The sequence below is a fragment of the Talpa europaea genome (genome assembly GCF_964194135.1).
Source record: "Talpa europaea genome assembly, chromosome: 2".
Taxonomy (NCBI): Eukaryota; Metazoa; Chordata; class Mammalia; order Eulipotyphla; family Talpidae; genus Talpa; species Talpa europaea.
This window is the reverse complement of record NC_140068.1, coordinates 77,917,111-77,938,999: the sequence shown is the minus strand read 5'-3', so window position 1 is coordinate 77,938,999 and position 21,889 is coordinate 77,917,111. Positions and strand designations below refer to the sequence as shown.

Genomic DNA, 21,889 nt, shown 5'->3' with positions numbered 1-21,889 from the left:
TATCAACTTTCCTCCCGAAGTACTCCAGTATTTTCCACTGGATCCATTTCCAAACCTTCCCTCCCTCTGTTTTAGCTAATGGAGGTTCAGTTTCTCTTCGCTATTACAATAGTCTTGAACAATGTCTTTCTTGCGTGTTTAACTCTGCCTGATGCAAATTTCCCTTTGATACTGTAATCCCAGTACTGGAGATGACTAAGCTTTCAGTACTCACAGGCTTACCATCTTGACCCGGTTGTCCAGGGTAGCCAGGATTCCCAGGCTGTCCAGGGTCACCCTATAGAAGAAGAAAAATTCTCAGTACGTAAGAGCCAACCACAGTGATGCAGTCAGAGTCCCACTGAGGTTTAAAGTGAATTTCATTATTTTGTGGCTTTTTGTATATTTAAATATAAACAAACAGAAGTCCCAAAATAAGGTTAGAAAGATGATTTCATATTTTAAATACCATCATTAACAAACAAAGACCACTTACTATATAAAACTTTCAATGACTTTTTTCCTTGAGCACACCAGGAATAACAAGTAAAATACCTCTCAATGACGTAAAAATGTCAATTTTTAAGGTAAGATGCATTTTCAGAATTCTGAAACTATGAAGTGTCATAGCAAATACGGTCTCATTATAACAATATTTCACTCTTAAGTCTACAGACTATTCTAAATGCTACACTATAGATATTAGTGAACTATGATGTACTAACTCAACTGTAATCAATTAAAAAAAAAAGTCTACAGGCCATCTTACACATAGGATGCAAGTTTAAAACTATACAACAGGCATTTCTTTCAATACAGTCAATGTGTCTCAGCCTATATGTAGAATTTCATTGTAATACAATGTTAGAATTCTAAAATTTGAGTGTTTTTATAAGAAATAGACTTAGGTTAAGCAATCCTGTCTAACCCCCATAGTCCTTAAATACAAGTATTACCCAAGAAAAGGTGAAAACAACTTTCGTCCTCACTAACATTATTCAAAAAAACATGGCAAAGAGCCCAGACACATTTTGTGGGACTCTAGCATGTCTTTATTTGCTCTATGACCAGTGTAGACCATTCAGATGGCCCCCACCAATGAAAAAAGTAGTAAGAGTAATATTTCTTTTGTGAGGTGAGGGTGCTTTATAACTTAATTCTAAGGAAAGCCTGAAAAATAGCATCACATTCATCTATCTCTGAGGCTATTTGGTCCACTTGGGGTATCTTGTTGAAAACCATGAGACCTCAATCATCAACATCAATAAACTACTACCCAGAGGAAACCAATTTCAACTGAATAATTTTTCATTATTTTCATCAGGAGATCATTCACAGAAGATAGATCACAGCGATTACACGTTAACTAAACACTTTTGCTGAGGGTACTTTCAGAGCCAAATTTGCTGGTCTAAAAGACTATTTCAGATTATTGGCTGGGGAGGTTTGTTCCTAAAACATAACAGGAAAAATGAAAAGAACTTAGTGAACTCCATAAGAGTCAATAAAGAAGGGATGGGCTTTTCACTCAGGAGCTGTCTCAAGAGGCTTAGCATGAGGAAAGACTGAGAAGAAGGGAAATGTCATTTTAAAAGGAGATAAAGAATAACAATCAATCCAGGGAGAAAAGCCGTGCTGACACATGAAATGTCTTGCTGAGGAAGTGTAATTTGTAATTCCAATCCAAGGACTTCCAGTGTGAGCTGGGCATTAGGGAACAACATTCTTGGCCTCCAAGGAGTTACAAGGTTTTTCTTCTTATTTTAGAGAATCCAAATTAATCTCTAGCCTCCCTGCCATCCTTTATTCATGTACAGATTGTACTCACTGCTGCTGCCTTTCAACAAATTTCATCTTTTTTTTTCTTCTGGGAAGAAATTTTCTTCCTTTACCACTTAATACTCTGTATGCCAAAATTTCTATCACTGTACTTACATTCACATTACTCTATTTTCTTCTGATGGCTTCATCTATTTAAATGTTATAGCAGTTTCTATATCACTATTTACCTTTCATAACTAGTGTTTTCTCAAAGTTTCCCTTGCTTAGTGTTTATTTGTCATTTGAATTTGAGACACCTTAAAAACAGGGTCCTTATTTTCTTTTCTTCTCTCCCTCCCTCCCTCTCTCTCTCTCTCTCTCTCTCTCTCTCTCTCTCTGGAGAGTGCTGCATAACAAGTAGAGCTATAACTATACTCTGATTGACTTATTTCAAATCAAATCTCCTGGTAGTGACTAATTTCACTTGTAGAATATTAGCTATCAGCAAAAATCTAAGATATCAAAAGGATCTGAGGGTATTTAACCTCTACTACGAAGGAACTCAAATAAAGCTTTGGCATAAAAAGAAAAAAGGATTTGTGTTTTCAGACTGTATGAAAGTACAAAACATACTTAACAACATCTTAAGTGAATCAAAACTAAGCTTCAAGGAAAAAAAGAAATCACCGCAATATAAATCCTATGTTACTGTACAAGGGCCATAACAGTGGTCAACAGGCCCAAGAAGGAAAATAATCTCTTTGACAGATTTTAGTGTTGCTGGTAGATTTTATTGGTTATTTTGACTAATGCTATCCTGAATTATTTGCAAAGACAGGTAGATTTGTTTTTTCTTCTGTACAATTGAAAGAAAAAGGTAAAACAAACTAATTTTGGAGAAAAGTTCAATTAAATAAAAACTAATGTTTATTACTATAGAAAAAGCTGGTATCCAACATTGATTATTACATGGTAATTACTGCTTTAAGAGATTTTTATATATTAAGTTAGTTAATACCTGTGAAGCAGGTACTTTCATTACTCCCATTTTATACATGGGAAAACTGAGGCCCTGGAAGGTAAGATAACTTGCCCAAGTTCGCACAACACTGGTGGAGATGGGAACAGAAATTCATCAATTCAGAGTCTGTGCTCTTAAATACTACTATATCTCTGCCCAAGTTAAATGCTTACACTCATCAAAACCAGACATGGTGATGGCTAACAAATTTAACATAGAAAAAGATTTCCAAACACATTAAACTGGGCATATGACATTACTATACATCCATGACTAAATTGCCAATCCAATATATTCTAATTGAACCATTTATACTTTTTTGAATTTTTAAAAATATTCAGCTTAAAAGCAATACTTATTTATGTTGAGCTGATTTGTGCCACAGTATTTTTTGAGTTGTTGACAAGATTGGAAATTTCATGGATGAAACTAAACCACCTCTGAATGTGTCCTCTTAACTCATTTGGTAATGTAAATATGAATGATTAAAGTAAGAAACAGTTGTATTTACAAAAGTAAAATTTTAAGTTGCTCATTGAAAACAAATGTCTGTGGAATTCTTATGCTCAAAGCATATATATTTTTTGAAGATTTATTTTATTATGCCTATGGTGCAAGGGGTTAAGATGCAACCTATGAAGCCATCCATAGACACTGCAGCATGAGTTCAAAGCATATTTGTAAGTCCTCTTCACAAAATCCTTGCACCTTCATGCCACTCCAGCCTCCACAGCATTATCTGATGTAAATATCTGACCTTGTCCAGATTACAAAACCAATCTCTTCAAAACTCAAACAGTCACTCTCTTATGCTAGAATAATCTACTTAGTCTAGGAAAATAAGCATAAAAATGCAAATGCTGAGAGACCCCTAAAATTTTCCAAAGTTTTTTATATTACAAATAGAGGTATTATAAAATCAAATTATCAAAAAATATTTGATAGCTCAAATATCTAATTGGTAGAATTATTGGGGTGAAACAAAGGCAATCAGCAGGGATATGGACATAGAAAGAGTGGTATTTCAGAGCAAAAAAAGGTTATTTAAGAATGTTCCTGCCTAAAAAAAGAAAAAAGAATGTTTTCTTTCTACTTCTAAACTAATAGAGCTAACATTCAAGGTTAGATCAAATGTTGGGAGTTTGTCCCCACAAATATTTCATATGGTTGCTGAAGTGGGATGAAGAGAGGAAGCTGCCATTTGCACGCACAAGTCATTTGAAAGGGGGTTCTTATTTTGGGATTGAATGGATCTTTCATATAGAACAAAGACATTTCATATAGCATAAGTGGGAAGAAAAGTCAATCTTCAATCTTATTTTTTCAGAGATTTCATTATTTTTTACATAAAAAAATTACTACTAAGCAATAAGCTAGACACTGAACTAACAAAGAAAAAATTAGATTGTATTAACATTCACTGTGAAGTACTTTCATACTCATCTGTCCACTGTGATCGTCTCATGACTCAACACTGAGCATCCCAAACTCTATTTCTGGTTAATAGACTAGATCTGTTCTTTACAGGTAGCTGACAGATACCTGCAAAACATTCCAGAGAGCATCAAACAAAAATGAGCAATAAGTCTTGGCTGGCTCTGTAGTAAAATCACTGTCTGTTTTAGTCCAACTTCTGTAGAGCCAATTAAAACCCTATCAATTTTCCAAGCCAGAACATTCTCTAAAGAAAGTACAACTTAGTTTGTTGCTAAGGATTCTGTTTTTCACATACAGGTCCCTGATCTGGGTAAGGAACCACCTCCAGGGGAAAGAGCCCTAAAAGGATGGAATAGTGTGTGTGTGTTCCTGTCCTCCTGCCAGATTTTCTGAAGAAAATGGAAAGCAGATCAAGAAGGCATGCCAATTTGAAGATTGGTGGAAAACTGCAATTTCACTTAAAGTAGTAGGTGGCTGTGGGGCTAGAATATGACTAAGAAAAGAAGAAAAAGATGAGGAACACATGAAGCTTGGAAATATTGGAAATCAGGGGCTTTGCCAGATAAGATAAAGGGTGTGCTAAAAATTTGCCGCAGAAACATGTGAATGAAAATTGGTATCACTACGGGACTACTTGTGAATCACTAATGAATTAGAAAACACCAGAGGCATCTGGTGCCTCCCCCCCAAAATGGACAGTTCCTTAGGGACACTAGGGGTAGCGGAACCTCACTGAGAGTCAGAAAAACACCTGGGCAGTGACAGGTCACACATCAACGGACTGATTTCCACATGTATCTCTTTCAGATCAAGTCCTTTTATATATTACATTCTGAGTTAAATAAACTGTATAAATATTTTTTAAGTCCTCTGGGAGGTCACACCAAGCTGACTTACATGTTTTCTCCTATACCATATAGATATTTCTCCTGTATGTCAAGGCATCCTGAAAAACATGGTTACTTAAGAAGGCTTGGGTTCACTTTTCTAAACGTAATCTCAAAATAGTTTACAAAATAAATTTACTATCATGTGCTAAACTCAAATTCCAAGCCACGTAGAATTACTTGAAATGAAATATTGAGTCAATGCTTGTATTTCTTATATTACATTTCATTTTTTTTAAGATTTATTTATTTATTTATGCAAGCACTGGGTGCAGTCAGAAGTGCAGGAGGGTGAAAGAATTCACCAGAGCCAGAGTGGGGAGCAGAGCAGGCAGAAGGACCAGGTACACTGCTGAGGGGAGCAGCGGGCGGCAGGAGAGGTCTGCGCGCCATGTGGGACCCTCCCCTATAGCAGCCAGGGAGCAGCCGGGGATCGAGCCGGCACTGCAGAGGCTGCGGGCAGCTTCTCAGCCCAGCGTTCAACCGCTGCACCACTGGAGAGGCCCCTCTTATATTACGTTTCTTTTCTGATTTTAATGGCTAGATTTGAAGTACCTCATGTACAAGCACATGAAAATGAATAGAGAAACATCCACAAAATAGACAAAGAGTAAATTATGTTTGCCCTGAACTCCAAAATCTAAAAATTTCAGCTGTGGTGACAGAAACACTAAGAAAATTCCAAGTCATGAACAATACAATTCATATTTAACAAAAATTACTATGATTACTTCAAATAATAGAAGATCAATATACAAACCATTCCTCTCAGGTAGAAAATCATATTTTCTTTTAAGTTAGCCATTATTTCTATTTAATATTTTAAAATAAAATTAAATCAACAAGATTTTTTTAATTGTTATTGAAGTACCTCTGTTTTACATCCTGGCTAGTATTTTGAAAGTATAGGATTTCCCCTCTCCGGTGTGGTCACCATAGCCTTTCCACACTGAAGCACCCACAGGCCTCCATCATAATCCATTGAGCTCCCCACCCCCCTGAGATTTACCTGTAACAGACAAACCACTGAACGGTTTAGTATCTCAGACAGTGTCTTAAGTGATGCCATAGCTAGTATCAATTTACATAATAGCAAACTAATTCATACATAATAGCACAGAAATATATTCAGAACATTGCATTATATAAGCCATTACTGGTTACAATGTAGTATACTTGTTATGGTTCCCCATATACAAATGATTACACATATTATATACACATATCTGCATTTATGAATACACCTAAAAGCATATATTCTTCTAAGTTATTATTACATGATTAAGTGAACTAAATAAATATATTTGCCTCAAAGAATTAAACATCAAACTCCTGACATTAAAATCATTTTTATATATTTTTCCTTTTCTCTTTCCTTCTTAAAACAAAAAACTGTGAGATCTAAAAGGATATTAAACCATCTCTGAAACATTGCAAAAAATAAACGAAATTAAAAAGAAAAAAAAAGAAAGGATCTATTCACCTTTTCCATTATCTTCAGGAAAAGTATGAGATCAGAGAAGTCAGCCTCATGTCCCACACAATATACACTCAGCACTTCTTGAGGACATACTTGATGACAGCAGGGTTAGAGAGATTCTGCCTAGCTTCTTTTGGTCTGGATATTCAGTGTAACTTTTCTTTCACCTGACTCTGAGAAAAAAACTCTAGAACATCTCCTCCCCAACTCACAGATTCTTATAGGATCTGCTAAAACAGTGTAGTCTGCTTAGGAGTTCTGGGCTCACCTTCTGTGGATCACGGATAAGGAGACTTTGTCAGTACCGAGCTAACAGTCGAATCTGAGTTGTATCCTTAGCCTAAATTGCTGTTGAGTTTGGGTGATAAACTATTCCAGAATAATGCCATTCATTAGAGTTGCATGTGCATGTCTGTCTTGTGCTTGTGTCTATGAGTATTTTATTTAATTCACCCCAAGCTTTTTACTTCATTTTTTCATCTGAAAATTATTTTGACAATTTAAGAATTTAGACATTTAAAAATTTAAAACAAATGTGCTTTCATTTTTTACAGGTTGCAAGGAAGTATAATTCTTGGACTCAAGCAGTAGTATTTGGGGAAAAAAATAGACAAATCAACAAATTAATAACTCTCTGTTACTTGGTTGTGGGCTGGGGGTATTATTTTTAAGTTCCAAGATTAGAGATTCAAATATACACTTCAGAAAAATCATTAAAACTCAAGTTTTTAGTGTCCTAAGGAGTTAGGTGGAAATATCACAATAGACCCAAAGGTGATTAAGAACGGTAAGCCTTTGTTTAGTTCAGATTGTATGTTTTAACAAAAATAGCAAGTTGGGTATTACTCACTTTGGGACCTTGTTGTCCTGGTTTTCCAGGAGGACAAATACAGGGAGCTGGAGTTGAACCTACGTCACTGGGACCATTCAGGCACTACAAAGACAAAATGGAAATAAACAATGAACATGAAACTACACATATATGGGGCCTCCCCTGGTGGTGCAGGCGGTTGAGCACCGCGCTGTGAAGCTGTCTGCAGCCTCTGCAGCACAGGTTCAATCCCAGCCGGCGAGGGTCCCACACGGCACACAGACTTCTCCTCTCAGGCCCGCTGCTCCCCTCAGTAGTGTATTTCTTCAGTCTGCCTGTTCTGTTTCCCGCTCTGTCTCTGGTGAATCCTCTCACCCTCCCACACATCTGGCCTGTACCCTGATTCTTGTATAAATAAATAAATAGATCTTAAAAAAAAAGAAAATGCACATATGTGTTTATGTACATGTGTATGGGTCTGCAGGTTGGTTGAAACAGTAAGATAGCCTACCATTGCTTTCTAGTTTTTATTTAAAAAAGAAATTCCAAATCACAAAGAGCCGTGAATATCAATTACACTTAAGTCACATAAAATATGGGTTCTATTTGTCTAATATACTTACAGTTGATGGAAGGAAATGAAACATTTCCACAAGGCATAGATTACCTTAAGAATAATAGCATCCATGCCTACCTCGCCATTCTGAAAGAATCAAAAACAAATCTGCATTAAAACATGCATTTAATTAAATGTCTAAATTATTTTCTTAAGGTAGAGCTACTTCATTGTCCAGGTTAAAGATGTACAAAATACCAAAAAATCTAAACCAGCAAAAGCTAAAATATTTGTTTCCAACCATTCTAAAAAATTTCTTATACATGTAATTACCAAATTTATAATAGGAAAAGTCACAATCAGAGATTGATGTGGGAAAAACATTATCTTGGAGTCTGTCATTCAAATGTACACAATGACACTATAATTTTATTTTAGTAATGGAACACATGATAGTTTGCTTTCATTAAAAATTAAAGAACAAATTAACTTTATATTTTAAATAAGGCTCACATATTATCTGATTGTTATGTATTTTTCTATAAGTATTTAGGCAACACTTGGAAAAAATAATCAGTCCTACTCACAAATCCAGGAATCTCACATGCTGTCTCCCGGTTGTTCTGTTCTGGGTCACAGTAGATGCGCAACTTTTGGACATCAAACTAAGAATATAAACCCAACATGTCAAAGTTGATACACAGGGCCTCAATCATGGCCTCTGGGTTAAGTCTCAGCACTATCACCCCTACGGCCTGAGTTTGATCCCCGGCTAGGAAGCTAACCCACAGGCGCAGCACACCTCTCCGGCCTTGCCCACTGCTCCCCTCAGCAGTGTATTTCAGTAAATCCACCCATTCTGCTCCCCACTCTGTCTCTGGTGAATATTCTCACCCACCAAAGTTCCAGCCTATACCCCAGATCTTCTACACATAAATAAAAAAAATCTCAAGTTGAAGCACAAGCTAATTCTTTTATAAGAGCAACTCAGATACATAGAGTCACTATAGTAGTAATCATGTGAGGTTTACATCATAGGAATAAAAATGCAGTATTTGAATGTTGTCATAAAGTACAAAGATACAAGCTCACCTAGCTCCTCAAATTTAGTAACATTCCCTAAAACCAAAAAGATATCTCTGATTTCCTTCAGGAAACTATTGAAGCTTCCACAGCATAACAACTATTCTAAAGAGCATTTTACATCACTGAAAAGCTTTCCCAGGCTCTCAGTGATTATTCTAAAACTCTATTACATTCCTGATTGTATAGGGTGGGTGCAAAAAAGCCATGTTTAGTTTCAGAGATTTAGTTGCTGGAATGATTGCTGTGTGATGAGTGAGGCCCAGCATCTGTTACTATTTATTTACCACAATTTGACATGTGCTATTAACATATAGTGACTACATATGTAATCATACAATTCAATGTCACAGTCTTTGCTTTAATAGAAACAAAAAAGGAAAAACATACTTTTCAAATACAGGTTTTTCAAGAACTAATCATCTCTTACACACTTCTCAAACTATACATATATTCAACAGTTTAAAGAGATAACAAAAATATCATATTTCTTATGAGGAACTGCAGTGAGTTAATCTGATTTTATCCTTACAGCTGCTAAGAATCCTTTATAACTTCCTACTCTGAAACTAATCACATTTTTTATCTATATGTATCACTTAATTTAGCCTCAACTTTATTAATGAAGTTAATGCATTCTTATTAAGTATCTTAGAGGAAAACACAGCTAAGTAAGTACAGCCAAAATAAGTAAATACTATTACAAAGGACAACAAAACCTCCATTTTATAGAATGCAAAAAGCAAATCATTATTTACCTACCTGAACAGTTTCTTCTTTCCCGGAGTATTTTCCAATTTGTGTTTGCCCACTGATAAAGATCCCTAAAACTGGATGTAAGGGCTTGTTTTCAATTTGTTGATCATCAATATATAGTGTAACATCCTCTTCTGTTACTAAAAGGCGAATTTGATGCCAGTTTTCATCAAATAGTGTCTATAGAAAGTATGAAAGAATCACAAATTTAATTTCTAATGATCTTATTTCTTTGTTCCATTCCTTTGCCAGCAACCATTGCTAAGAAAATTCACACTATACAGACTGGTTGTTTTATAATATAATTTACCTCACCCAGGAAGGACCTCAAATGCTACCCATCAGTGCATTAATACCCACTTTAGTTTCCATTCAATATCCACCAGTAGTTGTGTTAAATAATTTATCATAACAACTCCCTGAAAGTCATAAATAAATTTCTAACCTCTGAATCCAAATGACCTCCCATTCCTCATCTATTTGCAACTTTGGACCTGCAACTAGTCCATCCTTCTTGATATTCTTACTCAGTTTCCATGATTCAAACAATCTTCAAAATCATCACTTATTTTCTTCCATAGCTTCTCCTTCTATAATTCTTTGCCCTCCCTCAGTCAAGGGCATTCCTTAGAAATCTGTGCATGACTTCTTTCATTCTGCCCTTTTATTATACCACCAATATCTACAGGTCAAAAATTACTTCTATGAAACAATTTCCATAGCTACATCAACTACTTGGACCTTTTGCCTAGATATAGTACCTAATTTTCTAACACTGGCTAAAATAACTTTGGCAGGATGACTCACAATCAGCCTGGCATAATATGTGATAAAATGAACTTGAACTATAACCCAAAATTTCTTTCTCTCCTATTTCCCTTGAATAATAGTATCCTAAGTTCCTAAACCATAGTAAGTTTCATTAACTCCTACCTTTCTCTCAGTTGCAATAACATCTATATTTAAAGTTCTATTAAACATCTCTTAAAAATGATCCATTTCCATTCTCATTGCCATAATTAGGGATCATGAATATCTTGAAAAAATTCAAGTAATTTTCAGACATATCTACAACTCCTCCTTCTCTGAGAGTGCCTTCATAATGCCACTAATCTATCTCATTAAACTTTTGTCAGAGAGGATGCATCATCTCATTAATTTCTGTATTCATATTACCTAGCACAAACTCCACAATCTAGGTGAAAGTATTGTTACTATTGTTTTTGAAAGGAAAAAAAAAGGGGGGGGGGCGCGAGCGCAATTTTGACCATGACAAGTCTATGATGAAGATGGGAATCCTGTCATCTACTAGATGAAGTCCAAATCTCCTTGCAAAGGTTTCTAGGTTCCACAAATTGAGCTCATACTTATTCATTCATCAATCTATGCTCCAGAGGATACCACTTTTCATTCCCTAAACAAAAACCTTGTATTTTGTTATGTATGACTGCTTAATACAGAACCCCTGACTTAATAAAGTTGTATCCCTCTCCATCAAAATCCCATACTTTCTTCAAAATCCAATTCAAAAACCATCTCATTTTGAAGAACTCCCTATAGCTTTTACTACAATCCATTTTTCTCTCCATACTCCACCAACACATTGTACCTCTGCTAGATACCAGAAATCTTGACTCCCTCATCTTAAACAATAAGTTCATTAAAGACAAGAAACAAACCTTATTTATTTACCATTTCTTACAGAATCTAGCATATTGTCTTTAATTATAACAGAAAATAAATTATTTTTCACGTAATCACCTTACCAAATAAAGACATTTCATAAATGCATAATTTCATATGGATGAGATTTAAATTCATTTTCTGACATTTGGATGAGATTTAAATTCATTTTCTGACATTTCCACTTACTAGCTATAATACTTCGAGGGGATATTAATACTTGAACTTTTTTGGTGGCGTTGTTCTTGAAATGAGAGCAGTATCTTCTTTTTGTGGATGATTATAATTAAATCTACCTGGCACCTAAGAGCAGGCACTAAAAAGATGTTTAATTCCCCCATACCTTAATGTCATATTTCCTTCCTTTGTTGCTTTTGTTCAATAACGCACCATTAAAAGATGAAGTCAACATCCTCTCAGTCATATTAAAACTGTGGCTCTCTTTCGCCAACATACACAAGAAGAGGTGTTTCCCAAAGAATACAATGATCATTCCCAGGCATTTGTACCTTAACTTGTGGGTCAGCAAAAGTGACAATTTGTGAGCCATTCATTACACTGGTTGTTGTAAATAGTAAAGTTTTTTCCACACCATTCAAGGTAACTGCTATTTGTGGTCTTCCATCAATGGTTAAAATTCTCCATAAATCCCAAATTTTTTTGACCTTAAATCTTTGAGTGGAGACAAATACATATGAAGGAGGAAGTCCTTCTGGGAAAACATTGCTAGGAAAAGAAGAACATTTGTAAGCTTAAAGTACTGTCAACACATTTTAGACGTAAAACTTCATGTAGCAACATAAAATGTTTACCTTGTGAATTCTGATAAATCAACTGCTGATGTTACTTCATATCCTTTTATTTTTGTTGGTGAGAGCTGGATTCTTTTCCTAACCTTTTTCTTAACCCCCAAGCCTAAAAGAATATCAAATCCCTTCTCATCCCGAGCTGCCACAGGAATTCTTGTTGGACAGACAGATTCTACAAAGGAAACACAAAAGCAGTAAAAGTCAGTAAATCATTATTTACTTCAACAAGGAATGAAAAACCAAGGTGTAAATATTCATGAACATAAGAAAGACAAAATCTATGTATGTACACAAATGAAAATACATTTTCCAAGAAAATATGTGAGAGTGTTTCTGGCATCTGAGTGTCAAGTCTCAATGTCTGTTTTTCCCCTAAGAGGTGATTAAAAAGTAAAGCAAATATATAAGAGGAGCATTTGTAAATGGATTGTTTTAAGGGCAACACTAGTATGAGGTTTATAATTCCCTACTTTGAATATGAGCCTACCCAACATCTAGAAGATAGATGAACACTGGCATAGGATTTATTATCCTAAAGCAGTATTTGCTGCTAATTCATCACATGATCTTAAGTAACTTTAGATGAAAACTAAGATTCCTTTCATGCATTTCCAGCATTTGAAGTGTAAAATATATATATTGTTCTTGATATTCTTGCCTGTTTTAGCAGTTTATATTTTCTACAGTTCAAATATCCTTGATTCTATCATTTTGGAAAACCTAACCTGGGTCTTTTCTGTTAATGGAAATTCTTCAAATGCCTATATTGTATCACCTATGACTAATTATGTTATATATAATATTTATAAACAAGTAAAGACTATTCCCTAACAATCATTAAGATTTGCATTATACAGCCAATATGCAAAAACATGATTTGTTTTTCATTTCTCTAAGAAACTAGTGTCTCAAATTACATGAAAAATTTTTATAGGGTTGAAATCCTATTAAGTTGTTATACTATAGAAATATTGCAATTTTCAGATTTTTCCAAGGTCTTTCACGTAATTTTCACATTGAGAAACACAGCTTATATTTTACAGAGCAATTAACAGAATAAATAAGGGCAAATTCTACCAAACTTATTTTAAGATAATCACCCTCTTATATAACATGATGGAAATGTAAAGGTATCACACTTGTAATTTAATAAAAAGTACAGCCATACTTGTACCATAGTAGAAATGAAATTAAATTTTAATATGAATAAATTGTATGTTTTGCTAAAAAGAGGTATTTTTCTCTTCAGTCCCTAAGATTTTGAGTTTTGAACTAAAACAGTAAAAACTCATCAACAATAGTATATGATCATATGTTACATATATTTTCATTCTTACAACTTTTATTTTCTACTATGCCCACAGTAAGTATTTTGTAATTTAAGGAGAGAAAAAACAACAGACATAACAAAATTATTATTTTCCAATTATAGGTTTCATAAGAAAGTGATTTTTTAAAAAAGTTATATGCACTAATTATAATACAAAAATTTGTGCTTTCTTCAATTATTATAAATAACTTGCATTAAATATATTTATACCAGTGTAAAGGAATGGTTATCCTAAAATGTAAGAAAGTCCAATTGTTTCCAAATTATATTAAGGCTTACCTTCACAAAGCTTCTGCTTCATCACTTCCCTTATTTTGGATATTGTAATATAGTCTTCCACATAAAACACATAAGTAGATGAAGGCTTGTTGGCAATAGCTTTAAGCTCTGCTTCTTCTGTTTCTGCGCCAACACCAATAGCAAATAATGTTATTTTATTGTCTCTTGCGGCTTCTGCTGCATCCCTGACTTCATCTTGAGATTTACCATCTGTTAGTACGACTGCTATCTTAGTCAGAAATCGCGAGGACTTGGCAAAGAGGTTATCAAGTGCAAACTGGATGGCCTTTCCAGTTCTGGTGTTTCCTCCTAAGTAGTTAATGGATTCCATGGCTGTCAGCAAACTCTCTCCAGAATCATGACTTCCAAGGGGAATCTCGAGTATAGGGTAGTCACTATACTGGACCACTCCAACTTGAATAAACTTGGGTCCTATGTCAAAGTTTTTTGTGATATTAACAAGCCACTTTTTCACTATTTCAAAGTTTTCTGGACCAACACTGTAAGAGCCATCTAAGATGAAAACTAAGTCTGTTGGAGCAGTACGACAACCTGGGTAAAAAAGAAAGCATCAAAGCACATGTGTTATATACAAAGCAAAAGGTTTTCAACGCATGGTCTTTTCAAATTAACTGGATGGATGAAATCCTTTCACAATATACACATGCATCAAATCATCACAGTATATATTTTAAATATTTTAAAATTTGATGTGCCAATTGTACTTCAATAAAGCTGAAACTAAAAAAAGACAACAGTAACCATTTCACAACAGGTTTGCAAGGATTATATAAGACATGCTGTCTTGCTCAGTAACAATTCTTCATAAATAAGGGCTTTGTTTTTGCTGATATTTCTCTTTTTTAAAAAAAGATTTATTTATTTTTGCATACAAAACCTGGGGTACAGGCCAGAGATGCGGGCGGTGAGAGGATTTACCAGAGAGAGTGGGGAACAGAACAAGCAGACTGAGGGGAGCAGTGGGTGAGTCAGGAGAGGTCTTCCTCGCCACGTGGGTTGCTCCCTGGTGGGCGGGGGAGCAAACTCGTGCTGCAGAGGCTGCAGATTGCTTCATAGTGTGGTGCTTAACCACTTGCACCACCAGGGAGGCCCCTGATATTTTTCTTTTTTTTAATCATTTAAGGATCAATGGTTCATCTTTAAAACAGGAAATAACAAATGCAGGCTGTATAGGAATATGGTATCCAAATATCTCTTTGTAGCTGCAATATTACCATTAAGTAACATTTTATTTTATTTCTCCATTGAATAAATGAAAACACAAAAAAAATAAATGCACAATTTTCATTATACACTAATATCATTGTTTTAAATTATCAAGGGAAAAGACTATCTTCTAGTGCAAGGTCTACCTAGACAAGTTCTATCTGCAGAAAGAAAAAGAAAACAATCTTCACTCTCTTTTCTGTAGTATTAGCAACTCTCTAACCCTATTTTATTCTTTCATTGTCTATGTTGAATAAGCTAACGTGTGCCTGATGCCATACTATGTACTAGTTTCTAAGATGCATGAGATATTTCAAAAAGCTCAGTGCCTAGTGAGACATATGACTCTCTGGTTAGAGAAAATACAAAGTATTATGAGAACATTTAAAACTCAAATGTGGAAAGTCAGGGAAGGTTTTGTTGGAAAACCGTCAGGCAATCTGAAATCTGAGAGGAAAGGTTTAGCCAAATGAGGAGGAGGATATTTTCATCATACGGAAGAGCCAAGTCAAAAGTTCAAAGATGAGAGACTGACACAGACCAAATAACAAACTGGTTTGGGTACTTTCCAAAAGTTTGAAATGACAAATTGATCCACAGCAGGAAGAGATGCACCTGCCTTCTTCTTCTTTAAGTTCAGCAGTCAAAGCAGTAAGATTACTATTGTTTAAGACCCACATCTCCCTGGAGATAAGTTGGAAGACTATGAGATGAAGCAAGGTAATATTATAATAAATTTAGGTATTCTGTTTTTATTCATATTAAAGTTCTCCTTAAGTAGTGATCAGGTGCCCACTTTGAAATTATAATTAGTTATGATTTATTTCCTGTACATGTTGCAAATAATATATAATAATTATAAGGGATGGTACTGCAAAAGGGTTTAGTGACAATATTACCATTCTTTTGCATCTCCATAACAGTTCCATTTTTCCTTCACTCGCTTCCCTTCCCTTCCTCATTCCCTCCTTTCCTTCCATTCTTTTCCTCATCTTTACCTTCTTATAAAGCTGGGATAATGACAAGGTTCACATGAAAAGGTCTCAATTTTTGAGTGATTTCAACTCACTCATTAGAGTGATCAGCAAAAGTGAACACTACTGTCATGTGAACAAGTATAAAACTCAAGAAGTTACCCAAAACAAGAATTTGTCTCAAAACTGTAACGATAATTATGACATTACTTCTAAAGTGTCATAGAGCATAGAGCAGGTGGTGGTAAAATCCAAAAGGGTGAGAGACACTGTTCCAACAACCATGCCATGGTGACAGGGCCAGGGTTCAGGGCAGGGACAGGAGAATGGAATTATGCCCAGAGGTAGATTTTCTAACTCAAGGGAATAGAGTTATTTTATTATTTTTGGAAACTAGGCTGAGATATGCTTTTATTGGGGTTTTTGTGGGAAGAAGAAAGGACATGAAAGTTATATTTGAAGAACTTTGAAATGTTGTCCTTCCTAAATGCTATGAGAATCAGTATTGTCTGAACCTGCTCATGTTTGTATGCCACTTAATTCAGTGGTTATAAATTCTCACAAGGTTATTCTTGGCTCTTCCAACCCCTTTCCAGAGCCATTGCTCATATATTTCATAACTGCAAGGTTAGCCAAGAGCATGGATACAAAAGCAAGTACTGCCATTTATAAACCCCAGACAAAATACCACTCCAAGGGACTTCCTCCTTAGTGAGATGAATTGCTGGTGTCATGCAGAAGGAATGTATTGATGATCAAAAGAATAGTTTAAATACTAGCTCCAGCTTTAACCAGCTATATGACACTAACCAGCTATAAGCCCCTAAATTTTGTGAATCTCTTGCCAATGACAAAATCAGAAAGGTGCTTGGGTAGATGAAACTAAAGAAGTGTGCAAATTTTAAATAAATTTAATAAATTTTATGCTGGTTAAATCAAGTTTTCAAACCAAATGACTATTTTTATAGAAACCATATTTAATTTATATTAAGGTATTTGCCTTTGTTAGTTATAAATATGGAGATAAGCAAACTTTTTAAAAAGCAGTATATCTGTAAAGGATGGCCTGGGTAGCAGAACTACATTTAACCCTGCTCTCATTCTCCAGTGCCAACTTTCTACAGGCAATCTGAATTAATGTCACCATTTACCTATTGAGAAATGTCACTGTGCCAAGCCATATTTATACATCATCTCATTTACATGGGTTATCTAATTATCTCTATGAGATAACCAAATGTGATAACCTTGAAAACCATTCTATGAGGCGACAGATGCTTCCTTTCTCTTCATATCAGGAACTTCATAAATGGTTGAACATGGATTTTATACCAGATGATTTATTCCAAAATCTGGTGAGCTAACAGAATAAACAATTACCATGGCATTTTCTCCCAATATCTCGAATGAAGTTTTTCCTCTGTTAGTGCATAATATAACCATTTATTTAGGGAAGTACAGCACCAAAGACAGTAAGATCCTTATGGCCACTGCTTGTACTCCCCTAAATTGATTTCCACAAACAATTTGTAGACAGCAAAAATGGACAGTTCTGATAGTTCTTACTTGATCTTATTTCCCCATCTTCGGCTAATACAGAATGCTGAAGCAGCAGGACCAAAACGATCCAAAGAAATATAATATGGTGAGCCATGTTTTGTTTTTGTTCTAATATGTTGGTTTCAGGATTTCTAAAAGAAAAAAGAAAAAAGTAAACTTAACTATATTTTAAAAATAAAGACAAACACCAAGGCATTATAAATTTAATTTTTAACTATTACCCAATAGTGTACCATCAAATTTGACAATCCTTAGAATTAATTTAGCTATCTCTTAAATAGCCAAATTTTAAGAGCCAGCAAATATGTGGCATAAAGGGAAACCAAACTAAGGGTTAGATATACGAGTTTCAAAAGTAACCCTTGAGCACTGACTACAGAATGTAAGTATCCAGGTGGGGTGAGCATGAAGGGGAGCGGCAAGAACAAAGAAAAAGAAGCACAACCAGGGCCTCCCCGGTGGCGCAGCGGTTGAGCGCTGGGTTGCGAAGCTGCCCGCAGCCTCTGCGACGCGGGTTCGATCCCCGGTTGCTCCCCGGCCACTGGAGGAGGGTCCCACATGGCGCGCAGACCTCTCCTGCCGCCCGCTGCTCCCCTCAGCAGTGTACTTCGGTCCTTCTGCCTGCTCTGCTCCCCGCTCTGGCTCTGGTGAATTCTCTCACCCTCCCGCGCTTCTGACTATACCCAGTGCATGTATAAACAAAACAAACAAACAAACAAATAAATAAATAAAACATGCCTCTATTTAAAAAAAAAAAAAAAAGAAGCACAACCAACTATGGTGAGGACTATGGGTGATTTGGTACTGGGTGTACTACAATGGTGATACTTGATGGGGAAGATCCTAATGTTACCTGAATTAAAATAATTTAAATTTTGAAGATGACTCTGGATAATCTTGTATTATTTTCCTGAAAAAAGTATAACTTTTCTCAACTATTGAACTTTGCTCAAAATATTTACTAGAATTCCTCCTTTTCGTGTCCCTTTTGAGTCTTATCAAATTATTTTTAATAATGAGTTAGCAAATCTTGTAAATATGGATTTATGTTTAAGAAATACTGAGTAGCAGGTGAAAATGTTTATATGACAAAAGCAAGTTATAGGATTTAATTTTTCAATAATGTGTAACTATAAATACTAAGATCTATTTTATTTGATACATAAACATTCAAGTCATTGGACATTAATGTGTTTTAAATGAACCGTAGATCTTCACTTCTGGTTAGTATGTGGTAAATTGTAAGAAGCCATCACTCCCAAGAATGAAAACATGTCGTATAAACCACAAAACCAAAGCCTTTTTTCAAACCCAGTAGAGAAGAGAGATTTTAATGGAGTATTAACTCCTCATATCTTATAAAGGATTAAAGATAGAAGAGGTTCAAGGTTGTTTTTATTCCTAGCAGAAATTAAGCATTCCTCAGAAGAAATAAATACAAGAAACCATAGCATTTATGTAAGAAAGCAATTACCATAACATGCCTTAACATCCAAGAAACCAATTAAAGCTGATGTGACAAATTAGAATGCTGAGGGGTTCTAGCTAAAGAGTGAATAAGACCCCCACTCAGCAACACTTCCCCACCAGCCTTAACTGAGCCCATGGAGTAAATATACAGAGAAAATTGAGAAAAGTGTGTAACAGCCTAGAGAGACATCTCCCTCCCCTTCCCTGTTCAAGTCTGCAGGAATTCCTCAAATACAAAGAAGTGGCTTGCTGGAAGCTTGGGGAGAAGCAAAAATACTGAGAGAAGTGTCTCCAAACACTCCAGTCCTTCACAATAATGGAGCAAGAAATAGCAAAAAGCAGAAAGAAAATAAAAAGAACAAGAGAGGAAAATAGAATTGGGAAATACAAAACCCTGGAAGATATATCCTAACATATAAGAAGAAAACAAACTTTAAATAAGAGAAAAGCACTCAATATAAGCACATGCAGCAATGATCTAAATAACTGAAACATCAAATAGGGCCTACAAAATGTCTATGATCAATATGTTAAAAGATATCTTGAATAAGATGGAAAATGATGTATAAAAATATTGGCAACTTCTGAAAAGAGAGGAAAAAAACTATTTTAAAAAATACAAACTGTAATGCATGTAATAAGAACTATATCAGAAAAGATGTCACGCAGGGCCTCCCTGGTGGCACAGGGGTTAAGTCTCAGTGCTATCAAGCTATCAACAGCCACAGCTGCAAGAGTTCCATCCCCAGACAGGGAGCTAACCCACGTGGTGCAGCAGACCTCTCTTGTCTTGCCCCGCTGCTCCCCTTAGCAATGTATTTCAGTAGATCTAACTATTCTGCTCCCTACTCTGTCTCTGGTGAATCCTCTCACTCACACATAGACACAGACAGACATACACATATACCCCCGCACCTATAGCCTACACTTCAGTTCTTATATGCACAAATAAATAAAATAAATCTTAAAAAAAAAAGATTTCATGCAGTGGGTTTACCTTTATACATGAGAGGAAAAGATCAATAAATGTGACGACAAATCAATAGAAACAAAGCAAAACGTGTGAAATCTACATGACAATATCAAATGATCTTGATTCCACATAAAAGTAGTTAAATTTTCAAGTAGAAAAAATGAAAGAAAAATATTTACCGAGAAAATGAGCATATTTTTACAAGCAGAAAAATCCCCCCTTGTTCAACAAGTCCCAAGCAAGATAAAAAGCATCATACTCAATCAGTTGAAAATCAATATAAACTAGGCAGAGAAAAAGGACATATTACATAGAGAAAGGCAACAAAAAAGAATTATTATGAAATTTATAATAATAAAATGGGAAACACACCAGGATATTAAAAACCTTAAATGTGTAAACATCAAAAAATAAAGGTTAAGAATACACAAAGCAAAAAATAAAAAAATAGGCGAATTATCATTAAATGTGAAATTTTAATATCCAATTTTCAGTAATTATTGAATTAGACATAAAATCTAATAATGGTAACAAAAGGTTTAAAAAACACTACCAACCAGCTTTGCCTCGTTGACCTTTACAGACATTCCACCTACTAATAGCAGAAGATATATTCTTTTGTAATACATTTTGAATAGTCACCAGAGCAGACCACATACTGAAGGGGGAAAATAAGCCTCAAATTCCAAAGAAATGAAATTACACAGATTATGTTTTTAACCTATTTGACATTCATTTAGAAAAAAGAAAGAAGAAATTTCCAAAATACTTGGAAATTAAACAACATACTTCTAAATAATCCAGTTTAAAAAAAAAAAGAAATCAGAGGGGAAATTTTAAAGTATTTTAAAATATTTCAAACTGATCAACAATATTTTTAAAAAATAAAAATTTTATAATGCAGTTATATTAGTGAATAGGAAGCTCTGTTTAAAAAGCATATATTAGGGGGCCTCCCCTGGTGGCGCAGCGGTTGAGCGCTGGGCTGAGAAGCTGCCTGCAGCCTCTGCAGCACCAGTTCAATCCCTGGCCACCAGGCGAGGGTCCCACATGGCGCGACAGACCTCTCCTGCCATGCCCGCTGCTCCCCTCAGCAGTGTATTTCATCAGTCTGCCTGATCTGTTCCCCACTCTGTCTCTGGCGAATCCTCTCATCCTCCCGTGCATCTGGCCTGTACCCCGGTTCTCGTATAAATAAATAAATCTTTTTTAAAAATAAATAAATATAATTACAAATTATTCAGTCAATAAATGGGCAGAGGACCTGAATAGAGACTTCTCCAAAGAAGGCACAAAGTTGACCAATAGGCACATGAAAAGATAACTTCTCATCTCTTACTAGAGAAATGTACCTCACACCTATGAGAATGGTTATTTGCCAAAAGAAAAGAAGGAATGAATGTTGAAGAGGATGTGGAGAGAAGAGAATACTTATACACAGCTGCTGGGAATTTAAATTGGTGCAGCTATTATGGAAATCAGGATAGATATTCCACAAAAAGTTAAAAATAGAAATTCGGTATGATCTAGTTCTTTCACTATTGGATATTTATCTAGAAATTATAAAAACATTAATTCAAAGATATAGATGCACCCCCATGTTTATTGTAGCACTATTTACAGTGTACAAAACAAGACAAAGGAAGTGCCCATCAATTAATGTATGGGTGAAGAATATGTATTCTATACCATGGTATACTATTTAGGGATTAAAAAAAAAAAAAAGATGAAATCTTACCAAGTTTAAACAACATGAATGGACCTAGAGGGTATTGTGTTCAGTGAAATAAGCCAGACAAAGACAAACACTGTA

The 21,889-nt window shown here is 35.1% G+C and overlaps 1 protein-coding gene across 2 annotated transcripts in view; it reads right to left on the bottom strand.

The window, feature by feature from the left end:
• Nucleotides 1–17,727, bottom strand: part of COL21A1 (collagen type XXI alpha 1 chain) — a gene marked incomplete at both ends in the record, with an annotated part of 87,871 nt that extends 70,144 nt beyond the window's left edge. The window contains 9 exons of one of the 2 annotated variants that reach the window (XM_084257451.1): nt 215–277; nt 7,416–7,499; nt 8,071–8,079; nt 8,520–8,597; nt 9,778–9,951; nt 11,964–12,180; nt 12,267–12,435; nt 13,873–14,424; nt 17,640–17,727. In XM_084257451.1, coding sequence (XP_084113577.1) covers nt 215–277; nt 7,416–7,499; nt 8,071–8,079; nt 8,520–8,597; nt 9,778–9,951; nt 11,964–12,180; nt 12,267–12,435; nt 13,873–14,424; nt 17,640–17,727 — 1,434 coding nt within the window. The remainder of the gene's footprint in view (nt 1–214; nt 278–7,415; nt 7,500–8,070; nt 8,080–8,519; nt 8,598–9,777; nt 9,952–11,963; nt 12,181–12,266; nt 12,436–13,872; nt 14,425–17,639) is intronic. The other variant, XM_084257450.1, reaches the window with a different exon arrangement.
• Between the last annotated feature and the right edge of the window lie 4,162 nt (nt 17,728–21,889).